The 26,950-nt window shown below is 46.0% G+C and overlaps 1 protein-coding gene across 1 annotated transcript in view; it reads left to right on the top strand.

Moving 5' to 3' along the window:
• The window catches only part of LOC126413243 (uncharacterized), a 161,767-nt gene that overhangs the window by 121,451 nt on the left and 13,366 nt on the right, over window positions 1-26,950 (top strand). Inside the window, exons 6-7 of the mRNA XM_050083143.1 lie at window positions 4,308-4,483; window positions 20,093-20,286. Coding sequence (XP_049939100.1) covers window positions 4,308-4,483; window positions 20,093-20,286 — 370 coding nt within the window. The remainder of the gene's footprint in view (window positions 1-4,307; window positions 4,484-20,092; window positions 20,287-26,950) is intronic.

The raw sequence follows: 26,950 nt of genomic DNA, 5'->3' as shown, positions 1-26,950 counted from the left end.
GGCTCTTTCGGTTGTTATTATGGGTTATTCCACGTCAGCTCACCTAGGCCTCTCTGGTCGACCATCTAGTGTCTCCTCTAAATTTAATGGGAACATTGGTACGACTCCCCAGTGAACATTGGTAAGGTTTAACGTTCGTCGAAGCAATGCTGGCCGAGATGTAGTCACTTGTTTGACTCCATGTACGATTCTCCGCAGAGCAAGCGTGAACATCTGGCGACTTTGAGCTGTTACATCTCGGTCAATATTTTAGCCGTCTTATACAACTGTTTTAGTTCTGTTAAGAATAATAACGAAAAACATTTTACGAATCTTATTCTGCCAGAACTGTTTAGGCAAAATCACCCGAAGGAATCGGAACCCGAAAAGCTTCCACGTTTGGCCTCTTATATCTAAGGGACTAAAGGCATGATGAACGTGAAACTTGGCGTGTGGTAACTTAGCAACACAAGGTTCTCAAATATATAAGGAGCAGAATTTAAGATTTTGTAAAAAGGACAAAAATGCCGTGTTTTGGATCTCATTGTGCAAAGAACTAAGTTCTATAAAACTCTCCAAACTGGGATCATTATAAAAACCACATTTTTTGCTGACAAACAAAGTGTATTTGATTATCCAACGCGGGATACGAGTGCTAGATAATCTGAATCAAAGTTGGACGCCAAAATTGCGTCAAGAAAAAATATAAATTTTGGGTTCTTGTAAACACATGCTGAACATAAAACTTAGAATAGCTCGGTAGAGCAAGGATGTGGAATACAAAGTTTCATTCCCCCTGCTATTTTCCAATAATATACAAATTCGTCGAAAAGGGGATGAATTTTGTGAAAAGGTGAAAATAGTGCATATTCGACACTTCGTTTACAAATACCAATTTCTGTTAGAGTTGCGAAACCAGTCTCATTAGAAACAACGCGTTTTAAACTCCTCCAAAACAATGGCTTAATTTTCAACATGAGCTAACAATGCTACATAAATTGAAGCAAAGCAGCCGGAAACATTGCGCTGCGAATAAAGCTTTACCTTTGGCTTCGTATATCTTGTCGATCAGAGGCAGGATAAACATGAAATTTCGGACACAACTGGTTAGCAACATAAGGTGATCCAATACAAAATACCAGTCATGCATTGCCTTCCAAACTTTTACAGAATCAGTTAAAACTCAGTTTTCGTAAAAATTACAAAAATAGTTTACATTCACTTTGCTTTTAGAAAATCTAGTTTCTCTTAAACGATTTCAGACTCGTTATGATTCAAAAGAACATTTTTCCAGCACCCAGAAAATGAAGTTCAGTTTTCCACTGTGCGCCAACATTACCTGAGAACGACGGGCAGATTTGTCGGAGTGTACCGCGGCGACAGGCTACGTTGCAGCGACCTGCTGTCCATGTTCCATTACAAGCGGTTTTTATTTTTATACTACAAGTAATGTGCCAGTGTAGTGTGTTGGTCCATGGTGATACTGTTACTAATGTTGAAGAACATGAATCGGCAACCCCATCGCCAAGTTACCAAGCCTGTAATTTGGTTTCTTAACTAAGGTTCCATAGCGTTATGATGGTACCTGTTCGCTTACAGAGCCATTTGCTAAGTGCCTTACGTCCGATTCTCAAATCTCCAGGAGTATCTAACGTATGTAGCAAGCCAAAAGTAATATCGGTTTTGGATTTACACTCTGAACACTGTAGTTAATATTTGTTCGAAATTTTGAGCCAGTTTCTGCAGTTCATTTTCTGGGAATTAATGCCGTCAGCTCAGATGGTGATACTTAAGAAAAAAGAGAGCGTGAAAAATGAGGTGTTGTTCCGTTATCCAACAAGCAAACAGTCTTTCGGGCCAATAAAATAGGTGTGCTGGGCCTTGAGGCTGCATAAATTTTATCAGTGCATCTTTTCGTTCCATTGATATGTCACTCCTCCTTTCATTATGAAACATACAGGCAGTATAGCGCCCAGGTAAGAACTGGGTCAATCTCAGACTTATCATAGGTGCGCTAGATGCTCTGGGTAGCAAAATTTATTGTGACATTAGAAACTTTGCTGACACGAACCGAGTTCGAGTCGAATTGTACAAATAAGTGATGTTCTCTGATACCGTCAATTTCGCTCATTTCTCGCCATATTTTTTAATTAAAACTTTTCATTTTCTTAGGATACTTCAGTCCCTTTGATATAAGAAGCCAAATTTTGAAACTGGTTGCAAAGCGTGTACAAATTTGAATGTAGAGTCAAACGTCGGCAACAATTTCAACAGCACGTAGCAGCGGTACTTACACTGAGGTGACAGGTCATGGGACAGCGATATACACATATACAGATGGCGGTAGTGTCGCGTACAAGAGGTATAAATGGGCAGCGCATTGGCGCAGCTGTCTTTTGTATTCAGGTGATTCATGTCAAAATGTGTCCTACATGATTATGGCTGTACGATGGGAACTAACAGGCTTTGAACGCGGAATGGTAACTGGAGATAATAGTAGTAGTAGTAGTAGTAGTAGTAGTAGTAAGATTTTATTGTCGTTATGCTTACAGAAGCAATAGACAACGTCAAATTACAAAGTATAAAGAAAGTGAAATGCGGGAGTTATAAGTACAATATTACAATAGTTTTATAAATAGTCAATAGACAGGAGATACAATATATAAAGTGAGGTAGTACAACCAAATCAATGTACCAGTACAAAATACAGGAAAAGGTCAGAATACAGAATACCAAGACAGGAAAACATATTATATACAAAGAAATATTACATCACATTATAATAACTGCCCTTTGCAACTGTGATGAGAAAAAGAGATTAATGCTTATTACTAGCTACTAACAAATAGGTAACTAGAACTGCTAATGAAATAATTAATATTATTACTAGCTACTAACAAATAGGTAACGAGAACTGCTAATGAAATAATTAATACAGTATATCGGGAGCAGCCAAAGTTTATGATATTATTTGTTTTTGATTGCAATCAAGGGAATAAAAAGGACGCTCGACCAGCCGCTCATACAGTTTTAGCTTGATCTTTTCAATAGGACAATCGAATTTACAAAGAGTAAATTTATTCCTACATTTGGAACCTATTACATGATAGCTTTTTAAAGACTTAGTTAAACGTTGAAAAGGTACATCAATGTGTTTCCTGTTTCTCGTATTATACGAATATATATTTTCTCTTAATTTCTGGTTTGGTAAATTGTTCATGAAATGTAGAACAACAGTATATATAGAGAGATTAACAGATGCATGAGACATACCATTTCGGTAATCGTTGAGGAACTCAGTATTCCTAGACCCACAGTGTAAACAGTTTGCCGAGAATACCAGTTTTAAATCGGTACCTCTCACCATGGACACATATCGACTGAGAGCAACAGCGTATGTGTAGGGTTGTCATTGCTAACTGAAAAACAGCACTGCCTGAAATAACCACAAAAGTGAATGTGGGATGCGTGACGAACTTATCCGTTCGGACAATTCGGTGAAATGTGACGTAAATCGGCTGTGGCAGCGGACGGCTGGCGCGAGTGCCTTTGCTAACAGCACGACATCGCCCTAGCCGCCTCTCCTGCTCTCGTGTCCTAAGGGTTGGGCCTTGGACGACTGGAAAACCGTGGCCATGTCAGATGAGTCCCGATTTGAGTTGGTAAAAGCTGACGGTTGGGTTCGAGTGTGGCGCGGACCCCACGGATCCATGGACCCGGGTTGCTAACGAGGCACTGTGCAAGGTGGTGGATGCTCCACAATGGTGTGGGCTGTCTTTACTACGAATAGACTGGCTCCTCGGGTCTAACTGAAACGATCGCCGACGAGAGATCGTTATGTTCAGCTATTTGGAGGCCATTTGCGGCCATTCACTGACTTCATGCTCCAAAACAACGGTGGAATTTTTATGGATGACAATGCGCCGTGTCATAGAACCACAGTGGTTCGCGACTAGTTTCAAGAAAATTCTGGGCAGCTGCGGTGAATGACATGACATGGCCATCTAGATCACCCAACATGAATCCCATCGACCATTTGTGAGACGTAATTGACAGGTCAGTTCGGCCACAAAATCCTGCACTGGCAACACGTTCCCAATTACGGACGGCTGTGGACGCAGCGTGGCTCAACATTTCTGCAGGGGACTTTCAACGACGTGCTGAGTCCATGTCACGACGAGACGCTGTAGTAAGCCCGGCAAAAGGAGGTCCGACACGGCATTAGGAGGTACCCCATGAATTTCGTCACCTTAGCGTGTAGTGTGAGTTGTGAATGTATGCTTGTGAATATTGTGCAAGTAATTTTGACTGTTTTCTGTGTGTCTCAGGTTAATCACACGACTGATCAGCAACTTCATCGATGGATTAAGGACATGGAACGTGTGAAGGACATGCTGGTTATGAAATTTATGGGTTTGGTACAAGATGTTCACTACGTTAGGGAGCATATTACGAACTACGAGATAGAAGAAGACAAGAACAAGCGTGGGAAGTATACTCTAAGGTACAAGCCAGTGCACATCCAAAAATTGTCGAACTAGTTACAATTCGTCTTAAGTTTATATTCCTTTTCTGTCTGGGACGTGTTCTTCAAGTTATAGGAACTACTGAGATAATATAATTTAGTATGGAGTAAAAAAATGTGACTGGTGGGCTATAGTGAAGGAGATGGTTACAGCTACTAGTTACTTAGAAACTTTGTCTTAAAATGGACCACATATTACTCATCAGGCGACTAGAGAAAACCACTACAATTAATTATGTTGCTGCTTTCGCTAGAGAGTAAAGCATTACTACTAGATATAACATAAGGTTTAATAATTTATGGAAAAAATGAATACCTGGGATAACCTGTGGTACCTGACACGAAAAAAATGGCTCTGAGCACTATGGGACTCAACTGCTGAGGTCATTAGTCCCCTAGAACTTAGAACTAGTTAAACCTAACTAACCTAAGGACATCACAAACATCCATGCCCGAGGCAGGATTCGAACCTGCGACCGTAGCGGTCTTGCGGTTCCAGACTGCAGCGCCTTTAACCGCACGGCTGACACGAAAACTGAGTGCAGGTATCACATTGGAGAAAAAAGGGAAGAAAACTGGCACCACTAGGAAAAAGCACGCTACAATCTAGAATCTAGACTGTAGATAATAATCGAAGGGAAAGGCTAAGCAGCCATGAGAAATGGGGAGACGTCAGGGGAAGGAGCAAAGGGTCGGGGGTTTTGGTGACCATTGACCATTGTTTGCATATCTTGTGTTGTAATTGGTGTGTTTGCATCTGTTCATAGAAGACAGCGTGTATACTGAAAGTGGGAAGCGACAGCAACATTAGAACTGCTGTGGCTGCACGGGTCAGCATGAATAATACAGGTGGAAAACGACTGGGCAATGTGAGCAAGAAAACTGTATGGTATAGGATGACTTGGTCAGATGTAGATGATGGGAGAGGTGGCTGTTAGGGTGGTAAAACACATGCTGAGGATAAAGTGTTCGGCAGAATGAACAGGATTTGTAACCAAATGGGGATGTTTTTGAGGAACCCAATTGTCACCCCACATCTGGCCATTGTTTAGAGATTACTTTTTCTCTACTTCACAACTGGCATGGTTACTGTGCGTGGATTATCGGTTCATAACAGATTATAGGGAGAAATGCGGATAATGTGGCGGAATAAAAGCATGGATATTCCGTTAGGCAAGTGCATTCACAAGGTTTGTTTTGAAACAAATGATGAGTGAAAACTAAGCCATTTGAATTTAGCTAAGTAGGATTTAGAAGTGGACAGATCTAACTAAGGTTGATAATCTGTCTAATTCTCAGTTGGTTGTGAGAATAGGCGGCGGTTATATTGAGGTGAAATACAGATTGAGCAGCTAGAGAGAATTGACGTAGGATGGCGGAACTGGGGGGACGTTTTAAAGAATGTATATTTTTGAGCCGGCCGAGGGATTCTTTTTTTTTGTGGGGTTTAAGGGCGCTCAACTGCTGAGGTCATTAGCGCCCAGTCGCTGTTGTTAGAGCACATGGAATCTAGTAAAACTCAAGGGGATGGGGGGGGGGACACCAGAAGGACCTGACAAAGATGCAGATAAAATAAGTAAAAAGGTTAGATGTCTTTGGACAAGCCAGTTAAAGTTATAAAACGCAGAATACGAGCAGCTGCTCGAGTGTCATCAGCTAAAACATCTGGTAAAGTAGATGGCAGGGACAGGACAACACGAAATTGACTAAAACAGGGACACGACAATAACACATGGCGCACTGTTAATGCCTGACCACAAGGGCACTGTAGGGCTGGGTCACCGGAGAGCAGGTAGCGGTGGCTAAACCGGCAATGCCCAATCCGCAACCTGGTCAGAAGGACCTCCTCTCGCCGAGATGGTCGGGAGGAGGTTGTCCAAGCAGTTGGGAGCGGTTTTACTGCCCGGAGCTTGTTTCCTTGGAGGGATGACCAAGCATCCCACCACAACGACACAAGCCTCTTACATACATCCCCACGAACGGGACACAATGGGAGGCTGGCCGAGGCAGGAGGACTGCAGCCTTGGCTGCAGCATCCGCAGCCTCATTCCCAGGCACTCCTACATGTCCAGGAACCCACAGAAAGCTGACAGGAGAACCATTAGCAGCGAAAGAATGGAGGGACTGCTGTATCCGTTGAATCAAGGGATGGACCGGATAGGGAGCTCCAAGGCTCTGAAGAGCACTGAGTGAGGCAGAGCAGAGTACATACGATGAATGGCGGTGGCGGCGGGCATACTGAACGGCCTGATGGAGAGCAAAAAGCTCGGCCGTAAAGCTGGAACATTGGTCGAGGAGCCGGTATTTAAAGGTGGCGGCCCTGACGACAAAGGCACAGCCAACACCATCGTCAGTTTTGGAGCCATCGGTGTAAATAAAGGTGTGACCGGCAAGTCGAGCACGAAGTTCGACAAACCGTGAGCAATACACTGCAGCCGGAGTACCCTCCTTCGGGAGTGAGCTGAGGTCGAGATAAATATGAACCGGAGCCTGGAGCCAAGGCGGTGTCGGGCTCTCACCCTCTCTGAAGGTGGTAGGGAGGGCAAAATCCAATTGTCGAAGCAGGCGACGGAAGCGGACTCCGGGGGGCAGCAGGGCAGACACATACAACCCGTACTGACGGTCGAGAGAATCGGCGAAGAAGGATTGGTAAGCGGGGTGGTCGGGCATAGACAACAGCCAGCAGGCATACCGACACAGCAGTACGTCGCGCCGGTAGGTCAATGGTAACTCGGCAGCTTCAGCATAAAGACTCTCGACAGGACTAGTGTAGAAGGCTCTGGTTGCAAGACGTATCCCCCGATGGTGGATGGAGTTGAGCCGGCGTAAGAGGGATGGCCGAGCGGACGAGTAGACGAAGCTCCCATAATCCAGCTTCGATTGGACTATGGACCGATACAAGCAAAGCAGGACAGTGCGATCCGCTCCCCAAGATGAACCGCCAAGAACTCTGAGGACATTAAGGGAACATGTACAACGGGCCGCCAAATAAGAGACATGCGGAGACCAACACAATTTCCTGTCCAACGTGAGCCCTAGAAACTTAGTTGTTTCCACGAATGGGAGAACAACGGGACCGAGATGTAAGGATGGCGGAAGGAACGCTTTATATCGCCAAAAGTTGACACAAACCATCTTCTCTTCAGAGAACCGGAAGCCATTTGCCACGCTCCATGAGTAGAGGCTGTCTAGACAACGCTGAAGTCAGCGCTCCAGGAGACATGTTCTCTGGGCACTGTAGTAGATCGCGAAGTTATCGACAAAGAGAGAGCCTGAGACATTAGGTGGAATGGAATCCATAATTGGATTGATCGCGATGGCAAAAAGGGCTACACTCAAGACGGAGCCCTGAGGCACTCCGTTCTCCTGGAGGAAGACGTCGGACAATACGGAACCCACACATACCCTAAACTTTCGATCCGTTAAAAAGGAATCAATAAAAGGGGGCAGGCGACCGCGTAGGCCCCACCTGTGCATAGTGCGGAGGATACCTCCTCTCCAACAGGTATCATAAGCCTTCTCCAAGTCGAAGAACACGGCTACCGTTTGGCGCCTTTGCAAAAAGTTGTTCATGATGAATGTCGACAAGGTCACAAGGTGGTCAACAGCAGAGCGGCGGCGACGAAAGCCACATTGGACATTAGTAAGTAGCTGTCGAGATTCAAGAATCCAGACTAACCGAGCATTAACCATGCACTCCATCACCTTACAGACACAGCTTGTAAGAGAAATGGGGTGGTAACTAGAAGGAAGGTGTCTATCCTTCCCGGGTTTGGATATAGGAACAACGACGGCGTCACGCCAACGCATGGGGACCTGACCTTCGGTCCAGACGCGATTGTAGGTATGAAGAAGGAAGCTTTTGCCCGCCGGAGAAAGGTGTGCCAGCATCTGAACGTGAATGGCATCTGGCCCCGGAGCAGAGGACCGGGACAATGCAAGCGCACGTTCGAGTTCCCGCATAGTAAAGGGGGCATTATAAGTTTCCAGATTCAGCGAGTGGAAGGAGGATCGCCGAGCCTCTTCTGCCTCTTTCCTGGGAAGGAAGGCAGGGTGGTAATGGGCGGAGCTTGAAACCTCCGCGAAAAAGCGGCCAAAGGCGTTGGAGACAGCCACAGGATCAACAAGGACCGCATTACCTGATGTCAGGCCAGGTACCGAGGAGTGGGCCTTAATGCCCGACAGCCGGCGCAGGCTACCCCAAACGACAGAAGAGGGAGTGAAACCGTTAAAGGAGCTGGTGAAAGAGGCCCAACAAGCTTTTTTGCTGTCTTTGATGACTCTACGGCATTGCGCTCGGAGTCGTTTGTATTCAATACAATTCGCCAACGTAGGATGGCGGCGAAAGGTGCGTAAAGCACGTCGTCGAGCACGGATAGCGTCCCTACAAGCCTCGTTCCACCAGGGGACGGAAACGCGACGTGAAGAAGAGGTAGTACGAGGAATGGAATGTTCGGCAGCATTGATGATAACAGCCATGAGGTATTCGACCTGACTGTCACAACTGAGAAAATCGTGGTCCGGAAAGGTCGCCAGGGAGGAGTAAAGTCCCCAGTCAGCTTTCGGTATGTTCCAGCTCGAAGGACGTGGGGATGGGGTGTGGTGCAGGAGACGAACGACACAGGGGAAGTGGTCGCTCGAATAGGTGTCAGAAAGGACATACCACTCGAACCGACGGGCAAGAGTGGTAGAACAGATCGAGAGGTCCAAGTGGGTGTAGGTATGAGTAGAGTCCGAGAGGAAAGTCGGGGCACCGGTATTGAGGCAGACAAGATTGAGATGGTTGAAGACATCTGCCAAGAGTGAGCCTCTTTGACAGGATGCAGGAGAGCCCCAAAGGGGATGATGGGCATTGAAGTCGCCAAACAATAAAAACGGCGGGGGAAGCTGAACGATAGGGTGCATCATGTCAGCCCGACTAACAGCAGATGACGGTGGAGTGTAGATGGTACAAACTAAAAAAGTAAAAGCAGAAAGAGTAATGCGGACAGCTATTGCTTGGAGTGGGGTGGTCAATGGGATGGGATGGTAATAGACATCGTCCCGAACGAGCAACATGACCCCACCATGAGCTGGGATACCGTCCACAGGGGTGAGGTCATACCGCTCCGAGGTATAATGGGTAAAGGCAATACGGTCAGTCGGGCGCAACTTGGTTTCCTGGAGACCAAGGACGAGCGGACAGTGCAGGCGGAGGAGCAGTTGTAATTCCTCCCGATTAGATCGAATACCTCTTATGTCCCAATGAAACAACGTCATCGCTAGTCAAAAAGTTGGGGGAACGAGACGGGGGAAGAGCTGGTCACCTCGACGGCCGCCGAGGGCCAGGTTGCGAGGGAACAACGCTACAACCGACGGGAGGCGGATCTGGTTCCATCGACTCATCGCCAGCTGCGGCCGCTGTTCCTGGTTGTGAAGGAGGGGCAGCATCATTTGCCAACGAGAGGCCAGCTGAGCGCCTGGCAGCAGAGCGTCCCGGCGAAACTGAGGACGGCCGAGAGCAGCGACTCATGGATGGATCGTCAGATGAAACGCGCCGGGGTGGGGAGGGGGATAGAGACTTCTTCTTTGAGGCCTTCTTGGAAGGCCGAGGAGGCACACGGATGGTGGGCTGGACCCGAGGAAGGTCCTCACGCGCGGGGTCCATTTTGGAACGCCGGACCTCGGAAGCTGGGGTCCGGAACGTTTCCCCGATGGATGCCTGAGAAGAGGATCGCTTCTCAGGTGGTGGGGGGAGAGGAGGAGGAGGAGGAGGAAGGGTGACCCCTGGGGCAGAGGGGGCGGGGGCCACGGGGGAGGAGGATTTGGAAGGGAGGGATTTGGGAGGCGGAGGCAGAGCCCCCTGATGGTCGGAGGAGGCGGAGGGGGGACAGGATAGGGGTGAGGATACCGCGGAAGGAGTGGACACAACTGAGGCAAACGAAGTGGTCAACGGCACGGGATGGAGGCGGTCATACTTCTTCCTGGCCTCAGAATACGAGAGCCGATCCAAAGTTTTGAGTTCTTGTATCTTCTTCTCCTTCTGATATGCGGGGCAGTCTGAGGATCTAGGCGAGTGGAGGCCAGGGCAATTAATGCACTGAGGTGGTGGGGTGCATGTATGTTCCTCACGAAGAGGACGTCCGCAATCGCCACAAAGGGGCTCAGCCTCACACCGTGACGACATGTACCCAAAGCGCAAACACCGAAAACAGCGCATAGGTAAGGTCGCACGTCACACCTGTAGCACATCACCTTTACCTTCTCCGGGAGAACGTCCCCCTTGACGGCGAGGATAAAGGCCCCGGTGTCGATGCGACGGTCTTTGGGGCCGCGCTGGACTCGCCGGACGAAATGCACGCCTCGGCGCTCCAGGTTGGCCCTGAGCTCCTCGTCAGATTGTAGCAGGAGGTCACGATGAAAAATAACCCCCTGCGTCCTATTTAGTGTCATATGCGGGACGATGGACACTGGGATGTCCCCTAGGCGGTCGCACGCCTGGAGCGCTGCCGACTGTGTGGCGGAGGTGGTCTTGATAAGAACGGACCCTGAACGCATCTTGCTGAGAGCCTCAATTTCCCCGAAGATGTCCTCAATGTGCTGAACAAAGAACATGGGCTTGGAGGTGGCGAACGTCCCCCCATCGGTTCGAGAACAGACCAAATAGCGGGGGAAGTACTTCGCCCCAAGCCGGCGGGCCTGTCCCTCCTCCCAGGGAGTGGCCAAGGGGGAAAGGGCAGGAGAACCAGAACTAGAAACGGTACCTTTTCTTTTGAAAGACTCGGCCGCAGAGCGACCTGATACGTGTTGACGTTTCATCTGCGAAACGTCCGCCCCGATACCACCCACTCCGACCAGGGGCTCTCCCCACGGGCGCCACCCAGCCTCAGCAAGGGCCACCTGGCAGGATGACTGTTGCCGGGAGTCCTGATGCCCCAAGGAGACGGGCATCTACTCCTTGGCCAACGTGGGTAGGGTGCAGCTCAGGTATCAGCAGTACGATCCCTGTGTTGTCAGGCGGCTACAACCTAGAGGATACATGACGACCCCACCACAACGGGCTGGCTATCGTGCTGGATTTCTGGTGCCATGGAAAGTCCATCATGATCGCTGGTGCAGATGGGGACGCACTATGGGCGTAACTTGTACAACCCATCAGGCGTTAGGACCAATTTGAGGAATAGCGGGCATGGTTACAACGCCGGTACAATGCTGAGTGCCAAGATCTTAGTGCACTTAGGACCAGTGGTACACCACGTAAGGTGTCCTTCCCCAAAAGGCTCGTACTTCTGTAGAATTATGAAAAATGGAGGTCAAACCCCAAGGGGGACCATCACATGGAAGGCCGAAACAGTTGAAACTCCTTTTAGTCGCCTCTTACGACAGGCAGGAATACCTCGGGCCTATTCTTACCCCGGACCCGCAGGGGGTCCGGCCGAGGTGGCCGAGCGATTCTAGGCGCTACAGTCTGGTGCCGCGCGACCGCTACGGTCGCAGGTTCGAATCCTGCCTCGGGCATGGGTGTGTGTGTGATGTCTTTAGGTTAGTTAGGGTTAAGTAGTTCTAAGTTCTAGGGGACTGATGACCTCAGAAGTTAAGTCCCATAGTGCTCAGAGCCATTTGAACCATTTTTTATATTTTTGATGACTGTGGTACTAAATCTGTCTTCGTCTGGAGGTCAGGAGAGTCTTTGTGAAGGTGATGATGTTTACAGTGGTGATACGTTGGTAAATTTTTTATACTGGCTTGTGTGGGCTCACTATACTGGAGACAGTGGAGGAAATGGATGACTTGCAGCTGGGGTTTGGATGGTTTGACTTTAAGCCACTGAATACAAATGAAGCATCTTTTTTTGACTAGTTGGTCAATGCTGCTGTAGGACTCTGAGAAAAGACGGACTAAATTAGCGGGAACGTGTTTCTTATGGATATGGATCTTGATTTGGATTTCTGTGTTGGGGATGGAGTTTATTTTCTGCGTGATACTCTCCACAGAGGTCTCAAGGTTGTTATCCCCTACCGTTAGCAGTTGGTCTGGAGCATATCATTGTCTGGGTAGAGAAGGAGACAGGGAGTTGTTGAACAGTGGCATTGGAACCAAGGGCACGCGGACTGCAGAGTAGGTGGGTGTTGAAGTGGGAATGGATGCATTTGATGATGATAGTATATTTATTACGTATTATTTCGGATAATTATGAGTTTGAGCTATATTTTCAGGTTTTCTGTTATGGTATTTTTGGGTTATGAAATTTTCATATATCTTGGGACAGTATGAAAGAGTAAGTTTTGGGGGAGGTGAATTGGAAAGTGGAATGTCAAGATGAATGTATGGGGTTTGTAATGATTGCATCTATGTGAATTCAGCGAAGTCTTCAGTGGGTTAGTTCATTTTTTTCCATTTTTTTGAGGCTGAGGTTCAGGGATAGTAGCTGACACCAGTTGGATGTAGGTGGTGGCATTAACAGGAGCTTATAATGGTGATGATATCAATGCAGTGACAGCGAATATGGTTGGAACTACCGGCAATGGTGGTGGCAAGGGGGTTGGTGATGGAGCTGGCAGTATTAGTACCGATGGAACCGGAACTTTTGGCAGTGGCCAACCTGAAGAAGATGCAGAATTGTAGATGAGAGATTATTGCCAAGGACCATTAGATGACTGCAGGTGAAGAACCTGAGGTGTGGCGTAATTTAGTGTGACCGAAAGCGAAAGGTGCATCAGGGGGCACTGGGCTGCAATGGCAGTAGTGGAGCTGTGATAGAATGCTTCTACTTAATGTAGCGCAGCATTTCACGTATCTTCTATAGTTCTGGTGTCACCATTTACAGCATGTCATCTGAAAATTGCAACAGTCCAGTTAATAACTGCAGTCGCATAACATCGGTAGTAATAGCTCCAGTGCCGCAAGCCATAACTATGGATCGCACAATGACCCTTGGGGACAGCCTTTCTGCGCACACTGACTACGATTGTCTGCCATGGTATTCGTCTATCAAGCATTTATACACAGTCTCTGCAGACTCCAATTCCCTATGGCGAGTAAAGAAAGGCGGCTGTCAGTCGTTGTCTAAGGCACCTTAAGGACCATAATCAATCAAAATCGCGTTATTTATTTTGTCTTCTGTTGACTTGTCACTCTGTGCTCCAATGCACCTGCTCCTAAACTGACTGTGATAGAAAACATTGCAACACTACTGGTATGTAGTAGAGCGGGAAACTGTCCATAAATTCCGATGCTTGCCCTTACACATTGTTTCAGTGGAACTCATACACTCACCTCGTTCCTGCATTCTTGGGTTGAATCTAGAAAATCATCCCCAAGGAAACCACATTATAGTAATTATCTTGACCATTGTCATTATCCACCTGCTTCCATCTTTGTCTTACGAAACAGATGAATTTCGCCCTGGCACGAAGTTTACATGCACCTAGCGGAGCAAGAATGGTACTTTATGTCCAAGCTTGTAACTGGAATGCATTACAAGGAACTGACATAATTTTCAGCACGATGATATCACATATGTTGGCAACTATTGCTTTTCAGTGAAACTGGGAACCCAGATATCAGACTCAATTCGTTACCATGCACCTTCACCCTTTTATAATCGACGATACTGCTCTCAAATAATGGTGACATTCGAGAACTATGGGGGGTACGACTTTTCATGCATTTCAAACAGTCATATTTAAACTATCTGTCATTAACAGGGTTATTGGGAATGAAGTCGTATTTTAATTAGGAAAACTAGAAATAGTCTCAGACTCAAATTAATTGTTGAGCATTTTATTATACCATGGTCAATTTTGAGGCTTCAAGGCTCATCATCAGATTACCTGGTACATACACATCGAATCGGTGTACGGTCCGCTCATCCGAGGTCCATGTGTTATGGACACCAATTGTTCTTTGATAATTTGCCCTATCAAACGAGAGACCCACTGCACCACACGTGATGCAACATCTCCAGCGGCTGGGTAAAGATACATTTATGTTCATTAGTGGTGTGTTATTTCGTCGTGTCTTAAGTCAGTAACTTGTACTGCTTGTAAAGATGCGAAGAGGTCAAAAATTCCAGTGTGAAAGAATGGAATAAGCGACAGATGTACAAGCAATCGGCACTTCCGGTTTTATGTAGAAACTAGATGAAAATACAACAACTGAAAGTGATTAAACATGAGTTAAACCAAACGCCTATTGTCAAGTAAAGACAAATTTTTAGTGGTTGTAAAGGCAACTTGAAATGCCTTAAGTGACCAGATCACAATGTTCCCAGCCGTTGGATTAGCTGAAAGGCACCGTATAAGTGGAATTATTCGACGTTACATTTGCATTTATTGATCAGATGTCATCTTTGTTTGAGTATTGTGCCATGAGCTGTCCTACCAGGTTTGAGAATCAGGGTTATTACAGATGCTCCGTGAGTTATTTTCGAGACTAAACTTTCTGGCTGCGTAAAAGAGTGTGCCGCATCGGGTCTCGACCCCAGCAGTTTCAAATGATCGCACACTCTGCTACAGAGTGAACTTTCATTTAGCAGGCGAAGCTCCAGGTCATTCCACTGCAGTATCTTACTTCCAGGTGTGATGGTCCGGCACGTATGCAGGAGAACTACTGTGAAGATTGGAATGTCCCAGATGCGGTACTAGCGGAAGTAAAGGTGTAAAGATGGGTCGTGATTCGTGCCAGAGTAGCTCAAAGTGTTTTGTATTTCAGATCGCGATTTTATTATGCATACAGTGAATTTGACATAAACGTGGCCTAAATACCTCCATTTGTAACAAATTTGAAGAAATGATGCAACTCATTGTCATAAATATCACATGTTCACTTTCTTGCAATACACGTGATTTTCTGTTTTAAAGACAACGTATATTCCGAAGCAGCTTTTCCAGTTGTGCTGTTTAACTTCGCGAATTAACATCTGAAATCAATTCAAACGAAATACTAGCAGAGGAGCGAGAAAATGTTCCGCGACTGTGAAAAGGTTTGCGACTTCATTATGCTCGCACGACGGCAATTAATAAACTGAACGTAGTGGTGGATGGAGCTAGATGCATGGGAGTTTCCATTTTGAAAATCATTAGGGAATTCACTATTCCGAGATCCACAGCGTCACACTGCGTGAAATAATCGCAGAAATCCATGTGGGCATATGACGAACGCATCGATCAGGAAACGTCTGGCGTAAGTTGACAAGAGCTGACGGTAGGGTTAGTGTGTGACGAAGTCCCTTGAAGCCATAGACCCAGACAGTCAACAAGGCAATGAGCAAGCTTGTGGTGGCTCTGTAACGGTGTGTTTTGTGTTTATATGGAATGGACATGATGTTCAGCCTCAAATCAATGGGTCATTCTCAGGAAATAGTTATGTTAGACTATTTGTAGCTGATTTGCAGCCATTCAACGATAGTATTTTTATGAATGAGGATGCACCATGATACTGTCCCACATTTGAATGCGACTGCTTTTGGAGAACATTCTGGCAGTTGGAGCAAATGGTTTCGCCGGCCAGATCGGCCAAACAGAATTCAATCGAAAATTTCTGGGACATAATCGACAGGTCAATTTGTGCACAGAATCCTGCATCGGCAAGCCTTTCGCGTTTTCGCAGTTATGGACAAGTGTAGAGGCAGCATAGCTCAATATTGTTACGGGGGACTTCCACTGACTTGTGGAGTCCAAGTCACGTCCAGTTGCTGCGCTTCCCCAGGTAAAAGGAGGTTCGACACGGTATTAGAAGGTATCCGATGACTTTTGACACCTGATGAGCCAGAACATTATAGCCACCTACATAATTGCCGGTATGTCCACGTTTGGCACGAATAACAACTGTGACACGTCGTGGCAAGGAAGCAATGAGGCCTTGGTAGTTCACTGGAGGGTTCAAATGGCTCTGACTACTATTGGACTTAACTTCTGAGGTCATCAGTCACCTAGAACTTAGAACTACTTAAACCTATCTAACCTAAGGACATCACACACATCCATGCCCGAGGCAGGATTCGAACCTGCGACCGTAGCGGTCGAGCGGTTCCAGACTGAAGCGCCTAGAACCGCTCGGCCACAAGGGCCGGCCACTGGAGGGTTTTCGCACCACATTTGCACACACAAATCACCCAGTTCCCGTAAATTTCGGGCAGCAGACGATGAGCTCAGACGCCACGTTCAATCGGAATCCAGATGTAGGCCTATTCAATTCCGTTCAGATCTGGCGAACTGGGGGAGCAGGATATCGATTAGAATTCGACACTGTGTTCCTCGAACCGCTCCATCGCGCTCATGGCCTTGCGGCATGGCGCATTATCTTGATAAAAAATGCCACTGCCAACGAGAAACATGATCATCATGAAGGGGTGTACATGGTCTGCGTGCCGCATACGATACTCTTTGGCTGCCATGATGCCTTGCGCGAGCTTCACTTAACCCAGGGGTGCCCACATGAATGCAATTACAATGACATGAATACCCCTACCTGCATACAGCCAACGGGGACAATTGAAAATGTGTGCCCCAACGGGGACTCGAACCCGGGATCTCCTACTTACATGGCAGACCCTCTATCCATCTGAGCCATCGACGACACAGAGGATAGTGCGACTGCAGGGACTTATCTCTGGCACGCCTCCCGTGAGACCCACTTATTCTCCCGCACTATATTCATAGTGCCGCTGCCCATTATACTCTTTACTCGCGGCTTTCCTGCCGATTCCCGTAATAGTTCTGGCACTGTTTGTGCATCCGCACAGGAGAAGATGGCCAAATGACCGGTGAGCCCACATATAACGGGTAATCAAAAAGTCAGTATAAATTTGAAAACTTAATAAACCACGGAATAATGTAGATAGAGAGGTAAAAATTGACACACATGCGTGGAATGACATGGGGCTTTATCAGAACCAAAAAAAAAACAAAGTTCACAAAATGTCCGACAGATGGCGCTGGACAGCAAAACGTCAGTGACTGCGCATGACAATCGTGTATAAAAGGAGGTGCAATGAGCGAGGGAATCAGATGCGCCAGAAGTTGCAGCATGTTGACGCTACCTGATAAGGCGCTTTTAGTGAAGCTGTATTATCGGAATGGGGAATGTGCTAATTCAGCGTTACGATCCTATCGCCATAGTAAGAGGATTCGAACGGGTGAAGGTCCATTGACAAATACAGTTGTGGCGAGAATCATTTCGAAGTTCGAAGCCGCGGGTTGTTTAGACGATAGACCCCGCAGTAGCCGACCGAGCACAAGGCGTAATGCTGCTGAGACAGTTCAGGAAGAAATGGAGACTGTAGCGGGTTCGTCTATGCACGGCGAAGTCAGCGCTCGTGCAGTCGCACGTCGCACCGGCATTCCATACACTACTGTTTGGTTGGCACTTAGGCGTACCCTCCGATGCTATCCGTACAAAATGCATCGGCATCATGAACTGTTACCTGGCGATTTAGTGAAGCGGAGGGCATTTGCGGTGTGGGCGTTTCAAAAGATGGCGGAAGATGACGATTGGTTGAGTAACGTGTTGTGGACCGACGAAGCTCATTTCACGCTCCGAGGGTCTGTCAACGCCCACAACTCCAGAATTTGGGCTACCGAAAATCCTAGAACTGTGGTGGAATTGGTTTAAATGGCTCTGAGCACTATGGGATTTAACTTCTGTGGTCATCAGTCCCCTAGAACTTAGATCTACTTAAACCTAACTAACCTAAGGACATCACACACATCCATGCCCGAGGCTGGATTCGAACCTGCGACCGTAGCAGTCGCGCGGTTCCGGACTGAGCGCCTTAACCGCGAGACCATCGCGGCCGGCTGTCGTGGAATTCCATTGCACGACGAGAAAGTCACGGTATGTGTTGGATTTTACTACATCTTCCGTTATCGGGCCTTTTTTCTTCGAGGAAATTCGTGATTCTGGTTTTGTAACTGCTACCGTGACGGGTGAGAGGTACGCCGATATGTTACAGAACTGCATCATCCCCAGCCTGTCTGATAAACACCTGCTGGAACGTACGATGTTTATGCAGGATGGCACTCCACCCGATATTGCTAGACGCGTGAAAGATCTCTTGCACGCGTCGTTTGGTGATGATCGTGTGCTCAGCCGCCACTTTCGTTATGCTTGGCCTCCCAGGTCCCCAGACCTCAGTCCGTGCGATTATTGGCTTTGGGGCTACCTGAAGTCGCAAGTGTATCGTGATCGACCGACATGTCTAGGGATGGTGAAAGACAACATCCGACGCCAATGCCTCACCATAACTCCGGACATGCTTCACAGTGCTGTTCACAACATTATTCCTCGACTACAGCTATTGTTGAGGAATGATGGTGGACATATTTCCTGTAAATAACATCATCTTTGCTTTGCCTTACTTGGTTATGCTAATTATTGCTAATCTGCTCAGATGAAGCGCCATCTGTCGGACATTTTTTGAACTTTTGTATTTTTTTGGTTCTAATAAAACCCCATGTCATTCCAATCATGTGTGTCAATTTGTACCTCTCTATCTACATTATTCCGTGACTTATTCAGTGTTCAAATTTATACAGACTTTTTGATCACCCGGTATATGCCCACATGAATGTTTCCCAGAGCATAATGGAGCAGCCGCGAGCTTGTGTCGGTACCACAGTGCGGGTGTCAAGGGACTGTTCCCCTGGAAGGCGATTGGTCAGCATGATGAAGAAGGTATTGGGATTCGTCAGACCGTGCGATGCTCTTCCACAGCGCTAACGTCCATTGCCGATGTTCATGTGCGCTCTCGGTCGTAGTTGCCCGTGTCGTGGTGTTAACATTGACACGTGCGTGGGTTGGCTGTGGAGGCCCCTCGCTAGGAGTCTTCAGCACACTGTGTGTTCGGACACACTTGAACTCTGCCCAGGATTAAAGTCTCGTGTTAGTGCCGCAACAGTTCGCCGCCCGTCCTGTTTTACCACTCTGCCCAGCCTACGACGTCCGAGATCTTTAACGACACCATCATTTCGGTTTCGCCGTGTTGAAGACACTCACCACAGCACTGCTCAGACACGGTCGCGCCGAGTCCAAAATGACGTTGACGGGCCTCCTAGCCATCACAATCTGCCGTGGGTGAAACTCTGATAGATCTCACATCTTCCCCATTCTACACACGGACAGGACGCTCGCTGGTACTAGATGCGTTTTTTCTGTGTCTGACCAGCAGTCATTCCTCGCCAGGTGACGTTACTATAGTCTGGACGGGATTATATCGATAGCAGGTCGGTGGTCATAATGTTTTGGGTCATAGATACAAAATGTAAACTGGAATTGTCACAGCTTTTAAAAATTCTGTCCTTTATGTAAGCAATTTAAAGGATGTGATGACAAAGGCTATACTTTGCATTAACGATTGTGTAACGTTGTAGTTTATTGTAATTCGTTGCAATAAAAGGCATTTAATTAAAAAATAACAAAAAATCCCAGTTTTGAGCAGTTGTCCGACGCACAGTTTTAACCAGCCAGGAAGTTTGAAATCAACAGGCTCTCCACTGCTTAGTGAAAACGCATACTGGATATTTTTACATACTTGTATAAACTGTACATAATTTGGTATATTGATTTTATTCATTTTTAACTTTTAACATCAGGACTTGTATGTTACAGGCGGCCGCTGTTGAGTGATAGACTGTTGTACTATGAGGAGCAGTTCCTCACCTTTCGTGAAGACTTTGGTGATCTTTGTGAGGGGCAACAGCCGGAGGCATCACAAATGTTTGGCTTCGCTGACACACTGTACTCCCTCTATCGCCACGACTGGTTGCGCCCTGTAAAGTTTAGAAGCTATATCGACGTTATAGGTAAGTTTAATGTTGGGACTCTCGAGTTCATGTTTATTCAGACGTGACTGTCGAATGCATTATAATTCAAGGAATAAGATTCAAATACTTTTTTAATTATTGTTTTGTTAACATCAACACGTCCTACAGTGTTTAAAATACTTGGAAATTATGTAGAAAATATTTTGCCTTGTTGTTGTTGTGGTCTTCAGTCCTGAGACTAATTTGATGCAGCTCTCCACGCTGTTCTATCCCGTGCAAGCTTCTTCATCTCCCAGTGCCTACTGCAACCTACATCCTTCTGAATCTGCTTAGTGTATTCATCTCTTGGTCTCCCTCCACGCTGCCCTCCAGTACTAAGTTAGTGATCCCTTGACGCCTCAGAACATGTCCTACCAACCGATCCCTTCTTCTAGTCCAGTTATCCCACAAACTCCCCTTCTCCCCAATTCTATTCAGTACCTCCTCATTAGTTATGTGATCCACCCATCTAATCCTCAGCATTCTCCTGCGGCATCACATTTCGAAAGCTTCTATTCTCTTCTTGTCCAAACTATTTATCGTCCATGTTTCACTTCCATACATGGCTACACTCCATACAAATACTTTCAGAAACAACTTCCTGACACTTAAATCTATACTCGATGTTAACAAATTTCTCATCTTCAGAAACGCTTTCCTTGCCATTACCAGTCTACATTTAATATCCTCTCTACTTCGACTATGATCAGTTATTTTGCTCCCCAAATAGCAAAACTCCTTTCTACATCTACATCTACATCCGTACTCCGCAAGCCACCTGACGGTGTGTGGCGGAGGGTACCTTGAGTACCTCTATCGGTTCTCCCTTCTATTCCAGTATCGTATTGTTCGTGGAAAGAAGGATTGTCGGTATGCCTCTGTGTGGGCTCTAATCTCTCTGATTTTATCCTCATGGTCTCTTCGCGAGATATACGTAGGAGGGTGCAATATACTGCTTGACTTTTCGGTGAAGGTATGTTCTCGAAACTTTAACAAAAGCCAGTACCGAGCTACTGAGTGTCTCTCCTGCAGAGTCTTACACTGAAGTTTATCTATCATCTCCGTAACGCTTTCGCGATTACTAAATGATCCTCTAACGAAGCGTGCTGCTCTCCGTTGGGTCTTCTCTATCTCCTCTATCAACCATATCTGGTCCGGATCCCACACTGCTGAGCAGTATTCAAGCAGTGGGCGAACAAGCGTACTGTAACCTACTTCCTTTGTTTTCGGATTGCATTTCCTTAGGATTCTTCCAATGAATCTCAGTCTGGCATCTGCTTTACCGACGATCAACTTTATATGATCATTCCATTTTAAATCACTCCATATGCGTACTCCCAGATAATTTATGGAATTAACTGCTTCCAGTTGCTGACCTGCTATTTTGTAGCTAAATCTTACTTCGGAAGACTTCTCTCCATTGAGAATGACATGCTGCGTTCTGTTATCTAGGAACTCTTCAACCCAATCACACAATTGGTCTGATAGTCCATATGCTCTTACTTTGTTCATTAAACGACTGTGGGGAACTGTATCGAACACCTTGCGGAAGTCAAGAAATACGGCATCTACCTGAGAACCCGTGCCTATGGCCCTCTGAGTCTCGTGGACAAATAGCGCGAGCTGGGTTTCACACGACCGTCTTTTTCGAAACCCATGCTGATTCCTACAGAGTAGATTTCTAGTCTCCAGAAAAGTCATTATACTCGAACATAATACGTGTTCCAAAATTCTACAACTGATCGACGTTAGAGATATAGGTCTATAGTTCTGCACATCTGTTCGACGTCCCTTCTTGAAAACGGGGATGACCTGTGCCCTTTTCCAATTCTTTGGAACGCTACGCTCTTCTAGAGACCTACGGTACACCGCTGCAAGAAGGGGGGCAAGTTCCTTCTGGTACTCTGTGTAAAATCGAACTGGTGTCCCAGCAGGTCCAGTGGCCTTTCCTCTTTTGAGTGATTTTAATTGTTTCTCTATCCCTCTGTCATCTATTTCGATATCTACCATTCTGTCATCTGTGCGACAATCTAGAGAAGGAACTACAATGCAGTCTACCTCTGTGAAACAGCTTTGGAAAAAGAGATTTAGTATTTCGGCCTCTGTCATCCTCTGTTTCAGTACCATTTTTATCACATATTGTCTGCACATTTTGTTTTGATCCACCTACCGCTTTGACATAAGACCAAAATTTCTTAGGATTTTCTGCCAAGTCAGTACATAGAACTTTACTTTCGAATTCATTGAATCCTCTCACATAGCCCTCCTCACACTACATTTCACTTCACGTAATTTTTGTTTGTCTGCAAGGCTTTGGCTATGTTTATGTTTGCTGTGAAGTTCCCTTTGCTTCCGCAGCAGTTTTCTAACTCGGTGTTGTACGACGGTGGCTCTTTTCCATCTCTTACGATCTTGCTTGGCACATACTCATCTAACGCATATTGTACGATGGTTTTGAACTTTGTCCAATGATCCTCAACACTATCTGTACTTGAGACAAAACTTTTGTGTTGAGCCGTCAGGTACTCTGTAATCTGCTTTTTGTCACTTTTGCTAAACAGAAAAATCTTCCTACCTTTTTTAATATTTCTATTTACGGCTGAAATCATCAATGCAGTAACCGCTTCATGATGGATGATTCCCCGTTCTGCGTTAACTGTTTCAGATAGGTCAGTTCTGTTTGTCACCAGAAGGTCTAATATTTTATCGCCACGAGTCGGTTCTCTGTTTAACTGCTCAAGGCAGTTTTCAGACAAAGCACTTTAAAAAATTTCACTGGATTCTTTGTCCCTGCCACCCGTTATGAACGTTTGATACTCCCAGTCTATATCCAGCAAATTAAAATGTCCACCCAGAACTATAACATGGTGGGAAATCTACTTTAAGTGTCTCATTTCCTACTCTAATCCCCTCAGCATCACCCTACTTAATTCGACTACATTCCATTATCCTCGTTTTGCTTTTGTTGGTGTTCATCTTATACCCTCCTTTCAAGACACTGTCCATTCCGTTCAACTGCTCTTCCAAGTCCTTTGCTGTCTCCGACAGAATTACAATGTCATCGGCGAACCTCAAAGTTTTTATTTCTTCTCCATGGATTTTAATACCTACTCCGAACTTTTCTTTTGTTTCCTTTACTGCTTGCTCAATATACAGATTTTGCCTTAACTGTGATAAATTACAAAAGTGCAAAAGACGTAGTTCATGACTAAATTAAGAGCTAATTTGTACAAAATATGAAGCCAAGTAACTATGCTGAGTCGTGAAACTTGTCGTGGCCGGAGACTAATATTGGCGCACAGTACGTGTAACTGAGTCCTCACTGATTTGAGAAGGGTGTCCAGCCAGATGCAGGCGGACGGGCAAATGGGCGGAGGCTCGCACACACACACGCGCAGTGACTGCCTCATTCACCTAATGCATCGCCTCATCTACATCTACATATACTTTTATACTCCGCAAGCCACACAACGGAGTGTGGCGGAGGGCACTTTACATGCCACTGTCATTACCTCCCGTTTCTGTTCCAGTCGCGTATGGTTCGCGGGAAGAACGACTGCCGGAAAACCTCCGTGCGCGCTCGAATCTCTCTAATTTTACATTCGTGATCTCCTCGGAAGGTATAAGTAGAGGGAAGCAATATAGTCGATACCTCATCCAGAACCGCACCCTCTCGAAACCTGGACAGCAAGCTACACCACGATGCAGAGCGCCTCTCTTGCAGAGTCTGCCACTTGAGTTTGCTAAACATCTCCGTAACGCTATCACGCTTACCAAATAACCCTGTGACGAAACGTGCCGCTCTTATTTGGATCTTCTCTATCTCCTCCGTCAACCCGATCTGGTACGGATCCCACACTGATAAGCAATACTCAAGTATAGGTCGAACGAGTGTTTTGTAAGCCACCTCCTTTGTTGAAGGACTACATTTTCTAAGGACTCTCCCAATGAATCTCAACCTGGTACCCGCCTTACCAACAATTAATTTTATATGATAATTCCACTTCAAATCATTCTTTACGTACACTCCCAGATATTTTACAGAAGTAACTGCTACCAGTGTTTGTTCCGCTATCATATAATCATACAATAAAGGATCCTTCTTTCTATGTATTCGCAATACATCACTGTATCCAGGATGATGATTAGACTGGAACTCTAATATTGGACGTTCATTTCGTTTATAATGACTAGAACTAATATAGGGTGTTCAGAAATTCTCTTTGCAAACATCTAGGACTTGCGAAGAGGAGTCAGTACATAATATTCTGAATAGGAACCCATATCCGGAAACGCAATGTTCTCGTTCTAGGACGGTTTCAATTCAGATACTTAACTCATCCACTTATGCTTGAGGAACTGAATTAGGCGTGGCGCAGTGCAATTAGCAGATAACGATTCCTAAGGAAACATCCATCTGTCACTTGCCATAAGTGGGTAAGTAAATTGTTATCGGCAATTTAGTTATATTTCTGTTTATTTTGGTAGTACTGTCGTTTTTGTTACATCTTTGCAATTTTCGAGCTGCTAGGTTAGTTTCGTTATCGCTGCCGTGCTATTAATCGCGGCCGTTCCGCTGTCTATTTGTACCAAAGAAGAGCAACGTTCAGTGATCCGTTTCTTGTGGTCGGAAGGCGTATCAGAGGCCGAAATTCATCGAAGACTTTCGGTACAGTACGGGAACAGTGTTTTATCACAACGGAGTGTCCTGGAACGGAGTGAAAAATTCCGAAATGGTCGCACAAGTGTTACGCACGATGAAGGTGCCGGACGACCGTTTACCGCCCCAAAAGAAGAAACCATTGAGCGTCCACGTGAAATGATTCTCTTAGACGATCAACTATTGACTGACGTCGATTTTTTGTAGAATCATGGAACATATTTTGTGTTCAGACATAATGACTTTTCTATACTCTGAGAAGCTCATCTGCAGAAACCAGCACGGTTTTAGGAAACAGCGGTCATGTGAGACATAGCTGGCCCTCTTTGTGCATGATATAAAACAGGCTCTAGATACCGGCTCCCAGGTCGATGCCATATTCCTCGACTTTCGAGAGGCGTTCGACTTAGTTCCGCACTGTCGCTTGCTCCTAAAAGTGGGCGCTTACGGTCTATCCGATGACATACGCGGTTGGATAGGAAGTTTTCTAACAGACAGAGAGCAGTATGTCGTCCTGAATGGGGTGACTTCAACAGAAACAAGCATAACATCAGGTGTGCCCCAGGGCAGCGTAATAGGTCCGCTGCTTTTTACGATTTACATAAACGATCTGGATGATGGGATTGACAGCGGCGTTAGACTGTTTGCCGATGATGCTGTAGTCTACAGGAAAGTAGTATCACACGAAAGTTGTGAACAAATCAATGAGGATTTGCAGAAAATAAATGCGTGGTGTAATGACAAGCAGTTATCTCTCAATATTAGTACGTGTAAGCTACTGCGTGTAACAAAGCGAAAATCCCCATTAATGTACGAGTACAAAATAAATGCCCTGTCTTTGGAAGCGGTAACATCCGTCAAGTATCTGGGTGTGACTATTCGAAATGATCTCAAATGGATTGATCAGATTATACAAGTAACGGGCAAGGTGAACTCTAGATTGTGGTTTATGTGCAGTATCCTGAAGCGATGCAGTCCTTCAACAAAGGAAACTGCTTAGAGTACTTTAGTTCGTCCGCTCTTAGAATATTGTTCATCTATATGGGACCTCCTTACCAGTTGGGTCTGATTCTAGAGATTGGGAAGGTCCAAAGACGAGCGCCAAGATTCGTGGTTCAAATGGTTCAAAGCTCTGAGCAATATGGGACGTAACATCTGAGGTCATCAGTCCCCTAGAACTTAGAACTACTTAAAAGTAACTAGCCTAAGGACAGCACACACATATCCATGACCGAGGCAGGATTAGAACCTGCGACTGTACTGATCGCGCGGTTCCAAGCTGAAGCGCCTAGAACCGCTCGAGCACACCGGCAGGCCAAGATTCGTGACTGGTACATTTAGCCATCGCGAGAGCGTTACAAATCTCATTGAAAGTTTGAAGTGGGACACACTTGCAGATAGACGACGCGCTAAACGGAAGGGGCTGCTCACTAAATTCCGAAATACGATCATAAAGCATGTAGAGCATATATTATTACCACCAACTTTCAAATCGCGCAGTGATCACCATTCAAAGATAAGTGAAATCAGAGCTCGTACTGAGGCGTTCAGGCAGTCGCTTTTCCCTCGCGGGATCCGCAAGTGGAACAGGGGGGGGATATGACTTTGGTGCGAATTGTGCTCTCCGCCACACATCGCTTGGTGGCTAGCGGAGTATATATGTGGCTGTGGCACATCGTCTGCAAATTAGTCACGGTTGTGCCTACGAAATAATCCACAACAGACTTGGATTTCAGAGAGTTTGTGGAAGATGGGTCCCAAAACAACTCGCACAGTTGCATAAACAAACGCTCTTGGACATTTGAAAAAAAAAAAAAAAAAAAAAAAAAAAAAGAAAGGATCCATCATTACGAGCCGGAGAGTAAATGGCAGAGTATGAAATGTAAACATGCAAGCATCAATGGTGGGAACTTTTCAAAACATGATACCTAGTAAACATATTGAACCATAATCTTGGGAAAAGCACAACTGACAGTCTAATTTATGTTACTTTCAGTCGGCTAT

Source organism: Schistocerca serialis, chromosome 7, assembly GCF_023864345.2.
Source record: "Schistocerca serialis cubense isolate TAMUIC-IGC-003099 chromosome 7, iqSchSeri2.2, whole genome shotgun sequence".
Lineage (NCBI taxonomy): Eukaryota > Metazoa > Arthropoda > Insecta > Orthoptera > Acrididae > Schistocerca > Schistocerca serialis.
The sequence above is the reverse complement of the archived record's forward strand: the minus strand, read 5'-3'. Positions and strand labels throughout refer to the sequence as shown.